The 9,356-nt window shown below is 27.0% G+C and overlaps 2 protein-coding genes across 2 annotated transcripts; both read left to right on the top strand.

Annotated features, from left to right (window-relative positions):
* Window positions 1-87: 87 nt before the first annotated feature.
* Window positions 88-1,455, top strand: LOC111684480 (TBP-related factor). Its single transcript, XM_023446657.2, has 3 exons — window positions 88-541; window positions 604-689; window positions 759-1,455. The coding sequence occupies exons 1-3, from the start codon at window positions 500-502 to the stop codon at window positions 1,276-1,278; spliced, it is 648 nt and encodes a 215-aa protein (XP_023302425.2). The 5' UTR covers window positions 88-499; the 3' UTR covers window positions 1,279-1,455.
* A 1,203-nt stretch (window positions 1,456-2,658) lies between these two features.
* Window positions 2,659-7,487, top strand: LOC111684482 (engulfment and cell motility protein 1). Its single transcript, XM_023446660.2, has 3 exons — window positions 2,659-2,901; window positions 3,435-4,991; window positions 6,596-7,487. The coding sequence occupies exons 1-3, from the start codon at window positions 2,790-2,792 to the stop codon at window positions 7,093-7,095; spliced, it is 2,169 nt and encodes a 722-aa protein (XP_023302428.1). The 5' UTR covers window positions 2,659-2,789; the 3' UTR covers window positions 7,096-7,487.
* The last annotated feature ends 1,869 nt before the right edge of the window (window positions 7,488-9,356 follow it).

The following is a 9,356-nucleotide window of genomic DNA, read 5'->3' as shown; positions in this document are numbered from 1 at the left end:
TTCAGAAGTGAAACTTATATGAGAGATATAGTTATGGACGACTGTCAAATTTTCTATCTGTATTCTCTCTCAATGTGTGATGGTTTCATTACATGTTGTGTTTAGACGATCCCATCCGTACTCTTCTACACAAAATTTTGACAGATTACATTACTTGTGTGATCGTGTAAAGCCGTCTTAAATCAAATCCGCATAGACTCTATTGGATCGGAAAATTATAATGTAGAAATTACAGGTGGATTGACAAATCTTTACCAAGACCAAATTTGAGTAAAAAAATCGCACGATTTGCCACACTTAACAACACATGCTTTTTCTACTGTCATCATTTTCGACATACCAGCTGGACGTAAACAATAATTAAGAAGAAAAAATAATACAAGATTTTAATTTTCACATTTCTTTTTTACATTTTACAAAATTATGAAATAAAATTTATTATAAAATAGATAAACTACTAGCCAATATTTGTCTAAATATATAGAATAATTTTTCAAATATGGAAACGGGTGCAGCAGCGGCAACCAACAGTCTACAAAAGGTAAAGTAAAAAAAATTAAACGTAAGGAATGACAATAAATTATTAGTAATTTTTTGCTATAGATCAATCCACACTCTAGTATACAACCACAACAGCCAGCCACACAAACTGTAGACCCAAATGAGCCACAACATGATGTTAAATTACAGTAAGTATGGAAGGCTTCTCCTCACAGATTGTCTTAAGATGGCAAATAACAACTTTCATGATTTTCCAGAAATGTTGTAGCCACTGTGTCTCTGGCCTGCGAATTAAATCTACAAGATATTAACAATCGCACCCGTAATTCCGAATATACACCATCACGATTTCATGGTGTTGTTATGCGCATGCGTGAGCCACGTTGCACAGCTTTAATATTTCGTACGGGTAAAATTATTTGTACCGGAGCACGCAATGAAGACGAAGCTTCTTTGGGTACACGAAAATTTGCCCGCATCATTCAAAAACTCGGCTATCCTGTTAAATTTACCGAATTTCGTTTACAGAATATAGTGGCAACAGTTGATTTACGTTTTCCCATACGTTTGGAAAATCTCAATCAAGTCCATGGCCAATTTAGTTCATATGAGCCAGAATTGTTTCCTGGTCTTATATATCGTATGGTTAAACCGCGTATGGTTATGTTAATATTTGTCAACGGTAAAATTGTATTTACTGGAGCGAAGGCACGTAAAGATATTTTAGAATGCTTGGACCTAATTTATCCTATATTACTTAGTTTTCGTAAGAATTAAATCAAATTGTTATTTATAAAACCTACATAAACTCATATGAAAATATTAAGAAAAGAACGGAGAAAGTGGAATAGGCATTTGGAAATAACTTTAGGCAAATATGTTTGTAATTTTTAGATAAAAATCTATAGTGCGCAATAAAATATAAGCAAATAAGTAAATAAAAGATAGTTTTTATTAATCCTGGATATAAATAAATGGAACTATAGGAAAAAAATTGCTAATTTAAAAGGTTGGCATATATAGTTATAACATTCCATTTATAATTTCTATAATATAATTTTATGACCATATACAGTAAATAAGACCCGATTTCTTATTTTGCATGTTAAAATAACTTTTATGAAGACTCAGAAATCTGTGAGATCCGAATCTTCAATAATAATCAGACGTGTTGTCTACAACTTCAAGGGATTTACATGGTAGACAATTATTACAATCTCATCAAAATGTAGAATCTATACAAGTGTATTAATTGCTAATAATTTCCTCTAGAATATCGGTATTTTACAAATATATACCTAATATCAATAAAAATCTGTAAACCGCAAATAACTTATTACATAATAATGATATCAATACAAAGTTATACTAGAATATAGTTAGTTCCAAATACCAGTCATTCTATGAAATGTATTTCGGTTCGACTTGTAAATATTCGGCCGGTGGGCATAAGTGTTTGGAGACAACAAGAGCTTCACTAAAAGACACACCAGGCAGACATCGCGCTCTATTATGGGTGTATAATAGTGATTCTGCTGAGATCAATGGTATAATAATAAGTATGTATCCCAAGGATACGGCAATCAGCGTCCATTGCCAGAGGTGATAATATACCATGTCACCACTAGCCGACCGACCACCACACCTTAGGGTGTGACTATTTATTTCAACATTGGCATGTCCTCCTAGGAGGACATATACCTCCCTAGGTATACAATTGCCACTCTCCAAGAGAGTGGGACTTCTTCCACGAAACCCTCATGATGCCTACTCTTTCTTTCTCTAATATAAGAGACAAATAATTAATTATTTAACATGTAATGTACTTACATTTCGTAATATTCTTCTAGATCATCTTACAAACAGGCCAAATATATCAATATTTTTAGTAAAATACTAAAAATACTTTTATACTTTTCAATAAACAATTAATGTTATTCCCAAATTATATATATATATTTTATAATTATTTCAAACGATTACAAACACTTTGTGTTTAAAGTATTCATAATCTAATTATAATATCGATAAAAAATTCTTCACGAATATGTTTTTGCTATAAAAATTGTTAATACCATTTTTATTTATATGAATCACCCTGTTACTGTCACCTACTTATATGTTTACATATTTTACAACCCCGTTATTCCAGTGTATTTCTGTTGTATTCATTTTTTTGGTGTTTTTCTTTACAAACTCAAAAAAAAATTAAAAAAAAAACTGAATTTATACATTAATAATTAAAAATTTTTACTTCAAAATTATCTAATAGTGAAATAAACAACAAGATGATACCAAAAAAGATGCCCGTTAAAGATGCTCACATAGTGAAAATTGCTGTGGAATATGAAAATCATTTAGCACAATTAATTAATTTGGATCAGCGTCAACCTTTAACTGGTAAATAATTCAGTTTTTTTTTATTAAATACAACAAAGGTAAAAGTTTAATTTCATACAATAAACTGCATTTATAATAGCAAAGGGTTTGTTAAAATTGTTGAGCATTAAAAAGGATTTTTAAAGGAGTGTTTATTGGTTTTTATTCGAGTTTGGTAAACCAACGCCCTTTTGTTTTCATACAATCAATTCAAGTCCGTCAGTCATACATTCACAACAACACTCATACAAACAATAATAATAACAACAACAATGATGTGCAATTGGTATTTGTATGAAGATTGTAAATGATTAAATATTCAAATAGTGTCAACAGGAAGGAAATGGTGATGAGAATGTATGAATGTACTTTAGGCAAATTATTATTATGTTAAGTTTAGATAGCACACTGTCTATCGGTCTGTATGTTTACTACTCATAATGTCCCTTCTATTGTTGTTGACAATGTCCGTTTATCTATACATCCATTTGATTAAATAGCTTCTATTGCACTAAATTCCATTATAACATAATTATTTAACTTCTTTCCGTCAGGCAAAATCCAGGAAATCTGCAGTTGTTGGGGTATTGTTGATCCCGAAAACTATGCTTTACAATTTTGTGAAAACAACTATTTAAAATATGTTACGGAAAAGAATCGCAATGAAATTAAAAATGGTTCCGTGCTACGTCTTCAGTATTCACCCTCAAAAACTGCCAATGATACGTTGGAAACATTGCGTGCCGGTTCAGCTAATGTTAAAGGTGATTGTTTGGAAAAGTTATCTTCGCTATCGGTTGATGTAACCTTCGCCCTGGAATTCATAAAAGAACAGGGTCTTGGCATAATTATAAGTATGATTGAAGAACCCTCCGAAAAGGAGGATAAAATACTTATACACAGTTTAAAAAGTTTCGTAGAACTAATGGAACATGGCACGGTTTCTTGGGAGATTTTACAAAATACTTTTGTGCAACGTAATATTTATATTGTAAGGAATTTTCAAAATTTTCCCAAATGCACCGAAAGTGCTCTATCGAATTTAGAGAATATTGTACAGAATAGTACAAAGTATACTTTGGTCGAACAGGAGGTGACCCTGCAAGATCTCTTGAGATTATTACAAGATGCTAATTCATCGGTTATCATACAAAATGCTATAGCTTTAATAAATGCTCTCTTCATGAAAGCGGATGAGGTTAGAAAGCGCCAAATAGCTCATACTATAAGTGCTAAACAATATCGTTTGGCTTTGATTGGTAATGTTACAAGCACTGAGATGACCCATCAATTGTATGTTTTACAAACCTTAACTTTGGGTTTGTTGGAGCAACGTATGCGCATGAAAATTAATGCCCAGGATCAAGATGCCCATGAAAAAATCAAAGAATTACGTAAAATAGCTTTCGATGAATATTCCGATCTTATGAGTGCTGGCATGGGTGGTGGCGGTGGCAATTGTTCGGGCACAGGAAATGTTAATTTTGCCCAGTATTATAAAAAGTTAGGTTTTAAATGTGACATTAATCCGGCCCAAGATTTCATGGAAACACCACCGGGCATTTTGGGTCTCGATTGTATGATTTATTTTGCACGAAACTATATGCAGCAATATCGAAAAATTGTACACGACAATTCGTGTCGTGGTGATGAACATGAATGCCCTTTTGGTCGTACTTCCATTGAATTAGTCAAGTTGTTGTGTGATATCTTGCGTATCGGTGAATCACCCTCTGATCAGTCTGTCGATTTTCAACCCATGTTCTTTACTCACGATCATCCATTTGAGGAATTCTTTTGTATTTGCATCATGACTTTAAATCGCACTTGGAAGGATATGCGTGCGACAGGTGAAGATTTTCTAAAGGTATTTAGTGTTGTACGTGAACAGATAACACGTACTTTAAAACAACGTCCCGATAATCTCGAAGATTTCCGAGGGAAAATTGCCCATTTTACGTATCAAACCATTACGAATTTACGCCAGCAGGAGAGGACATCAAAAGAGGAATGTGATTCGACTGCTTCGGCTATAGTTAAATTGAAGGAGAAAATTTCACCACATATTTTGGACTTGATTAAACAACAAAGACTGGCGTTTTTAGTAGAAGGTGAGTTTTTATTAGAAAGTTTATGTATTTGGAGTGATTAACAAAAATTGTGATTAATTACGCTTTTATGGGAATTTTTTTTAATAAATTTCTCTTTCAATGGGTTTTTAAGTTTTGTTTTTTATAAATTTTTTTCATAAATTTCTTTTAATGGGAGAATTGTTGATAAATTTAAAGGACATTTTTGATAAATTTCGCTTTTTATGTTATTTTTTATAAATTACTCTTTTAAAGGACATTTTTAATAAATTTCCCTTTTAAAGGACTTTTTTGATAAATTCCCTTTTTAAATGACATTTTTATAATTTTATTTTCTAAAGGAAACTTTTTTTAAAAATATATATTTTGAAGGATTTTTTCAATAAATTTCCATTTTAAGTGATATTTTTGTTAAATTTCCCTATAAGAGCAAATTATTAATATATTTCTTTTAAAGGAAACTTTGGATATTTTTTAATTGGATTTATTTAATAAATTTCCTTTTTAAAGGAAATTTTTAATAGATTTCCCTTTTAAAAGAATTCTTGAAGGATTTTTTTATAAATTTCTTTTTCGAGGACATTATTGATAAATTTTCTTTTTATAGTATTTGTTTTGATAAACGTCCTTTTTTAAAGATTTTATTTTTTAATAAATTGTTCTTTTATAAAAAATTTTTCAAAAAAGGAAATTTTTTGTAAATTTCTTTTTATTGAAGGAAATGTATTATAAATTTCTCTCTTGAAGGATTTTTTTTTACAAATTTCATTTTTAAAGGAAGTTTTGTTTTTTTAAGGATTTGTTTGATAAATTTCCATTTTTTAAGAAATTTTTTTGATAAATTGATTTTTTTAAGAAAATTTTTAATAAATTCCCCTTTTAAATTAATTATTTGAAAAATTTTCCGTTTTTAATTTAACTTTCAATAAATTTCTTTTTTGAAGGATTTTTTTTATAAATTTTAATTTTAAGGAAACGTTTTGGATAATTTTCTTTTTATAGATTTTGTTTTGATAAATTTCTCTTTAAAAGAATATTTTGATACTGTTTTAAAAAAAATCCTTTTTAAAGTAAATAAAGGTTTTTTTGTAAATTTTCTATTTAATTTCTTTTAAAAGAAATTTTTGAAAAATTTCCCTTTTAAGTAAAATTTTTTTTGAAAGAGTTTTTTTTTATAAATTTGAATTTTAAGGAAAAGTTTTGATAATATTCTTTTTATAGATTTTGTTTTGATAAATTTTCCTTTAAAATATTTTGATACCTTTTTAAACAATTTTTTAAAAAATTTCCCTTTTTAAAGTACATTTTTTTATAAATTTTCATTTAAAAGATTTTTTTTTGTAAATTTCCCATTTATTTTTTTTTAAAGCAATTTTTGAAAAAAATTCCCTTTTAAGTAAAATTTTTATAAATTTTCATTTCAAAGACTTTTTTATAAATTTTCCATTTTATAAAAAATTTATTAATTTCTCTTTTTAAAAATTTTGGTAAAAATTTCCTTTTAAAAGAAACTTTTGATAATTTTCCCTTTTAAAGAAGATTTAAAAGAAATTTTTATTAAATTCCCTTCGTTAAAGAAAGGAAAACCAATGCAAAAATCATAATTTTGAAAAATTCATTCACAGGTACCCGTTTCTCGAAATACTCACGAGGCGCCCGTTCTAAAGACAAATTTTGGTATGCACGTCTCTCGCCCAATCACAAAGTCATACATTACGGTGACTGCGATGAAAAGACTATACCAACGCTCGAAGAACTTTCAAATAAAGTATCCGTTGTTGATATCAAACAATTATTGGAGGGCAAAGAATGTCCACATATGAAAGAAATACGAACACGCAAGTCAGCCGTTAATTTAGCATTTTCCATAACATTCGATAGTATGGATCATTCGACATTGGACTTTGTGGCGCCGGACGAAACTGTCTTCTACTATTGGACCGATGGTATCAATGCTCTCTTGGGCCAAGAAATGGTTAGTAAACAGAAAAAAGAAGATTTCGATACGTTGCTATCGATGGAAATTAAACTGAGATTGTTAGATACTGAAGGTGTGGATATTAGTAAGGATCCACCACCTGTACCAGAAGATCCAGAAAATTATGATTTTTGTTTTGAAAATTAAGTATTACAATAACAATGTATTCCAAGGGTAAAATTTTAAAATCTCCATTTTTCTATTAGTCTCGCATTCAAAGTTTGTATTTTATAATTAAAACAAAAAGCCAAAGTTAATCTAAAAGTATTTAAACACATACGCACATACCGCAAAGCTAATCATTATAATTATTGTCTTTTTTTATCTATCGTTTTATTTTATACAAAAACAATTTATATATATTTTATATATTTTCTATAAAAAAACATGATCATCATCCTATTATGTAAACACAATCGTATAAGACACTAATTTGTATAATGTTTTATGTGTGCAATTTCATTTTCAACGAATTAATTTTAATAAATTTATACTTAAATTGAAATGTTTTGTAATAAAAACAAATAAAAAAGTTTAAACAAAAATTTAGTTTTATTTAAATAAAAATAAACAAAAAGTGCAAAATTCTCAGTCGAATGTTAAACAATTTTTTTTTAAGAAATTTTTTGAAAATTTCCTTAAGGAAAGAAAAATTTGACAAAATTTCCTTTTTTTAAGGAGATTTTTGATACATTTCTTTTTTAAGGACATTTTCGATAAATTTCCCTTTTAAAAGAAATTTTTGATAAATTTCCCTTTTAAAGGGAAATTTTTGATAAATATCCCTTTTAAAGGAAATTTTTGATAAATATCTCTTTTAAAGGAATTTTTTGGTAAATTTCCCTTTTAAAAGAAATTTTTAATACATTTCGCTTTTAAAGGAAATTTTTGATAAATTTCCCTTTAGAGGAATTTTTAATAATTTCCCTTTTATAGGCTATTTAAATAATTTCCCTTTTAAAGGAATTTTTGATAAATTTCACTTTTAAAGGAATTTTAAATAATTTCCCCTTTAAAAGATTTTTTGATAAATTTCACTTTTAAAGAAATTTTATTTGATAAATTTTCTCTAAAAAGAATTTTTTTAATTTCCCTTTTAAGGAAATTTTTGATCTCACTTTTAAATAAAAATGTTGATAATTCTTTTTAAAGAATTTTTTTTGATAATATCTCGGTAAAAAGAAAATTTTAGATAAATTTCCCTTTTAAAGGATTTTTTTTATAAATTTCCCTCTTAAGGAAATTTTTGATAAATTTCTTTTTTAAGGACATTTTATTTATCAATTTCATTATTAATGAAAATTTTAGATAAAATTCAATTTTAATGTGAATTTTGGATAAATTTCCCTTTTAAATTAAATTTTTGATTAATGTCCCTTTTAAAGGGATAAATTTCTTTTTTAAAGTGAATTTTAGATAAATTTCCCTTTCCTTTTTAAATCTCGGTAAAAAGAAGAATTTTGATAAATTTCTCTGTAAAAAGAATTTTTTTAAATAATATTCCCTTTTATGAAATTTTTGAGAAATTTTAAGGAAATTTTTGATTAATATCCCTTTTAAAGAACATTTTTGATGAATTTCTCTTTTAAAGTGAATTTTGGATAAATTTCCCTTTTAAAGGAAATTTTTGATAAATTTCCCTCTTAAACGAAATTTTTTGGTAAATTTCCCTTAAAAAAGTTTTTTTTTTGATAAATTATTTTTTTAAAGTAAAATTTAGATGAATTTCCCTTTTAAAGGAAATTTTTCATAAATTTCCCTTTTAAGGAAATTTTTGATAAATCTCGGTAAAAGAAGAATTTTGATAAATTTTTCAGAAAAAAGATTTATTTTAAATAATATTCCCCATTATGAAATTTTTGAGAAATTTTAAGGAAATTTTTAATAAATTTCCCTTTTAAGGGAAAATTTTGATAAATTTCCCTTTTAAGGGAAATTTTTGATAAATTTCCCTTTTAAGTGAAAATTTTGATAAATTTCCCTTTTAAATGAAATTTTTGATATATCCCTTTTAAAGGAAATGTTTGATAAATTTCTTTTTTTAAGTAAATTTTGGATAAATTTCCCTTTTAAATGATTATTTTGGTAAATTTCCCTTTTAAAAGAAATTTTTGATACATTTCGTTTTTTAAGGAAATTTTCGGTAAAATTCTCTTTTAAAGGAAATTTTTGATAAATTTTCCTTTTAAAGGAAATTTTTGATACATTTTCTTTTAAAGGAAATTTTTAATAAATTTTCCTTTTAAAGGTATTTTTTTAATCAATTTCCTTAATAAAGTAAATTTTAGATATAATTCCTTTTAAATAAGTTGTTAATAAATTTCCCTTTTAAAAGAAATTTTTGATAAATTTTCCTTTAAAAGAACATTTTTAATAAATTTCCCTTTTATATACATTTTTATAATCAA

Source organism: Lucilia cuprina, chromosome 2, assembly GCF_022045245.1.
Source record: "Lucilia cuprina isolate Lc7/37 chromosome 2, ASM2204524v1, whole genome shotgun sequence".
Taxonomy (NCBI): domain Eukaryota; kingdom Metazoa; phylum Arthropoda; class Insecta; order Diptera; family Calliphoridae; genus Lucilia; species Lucilia cuprina.
The sequence above is the reverse complement of the archived record's forward strand: the minus strand, read 5'-3'. Positions and strand labels throughout refer to the sequence as shown.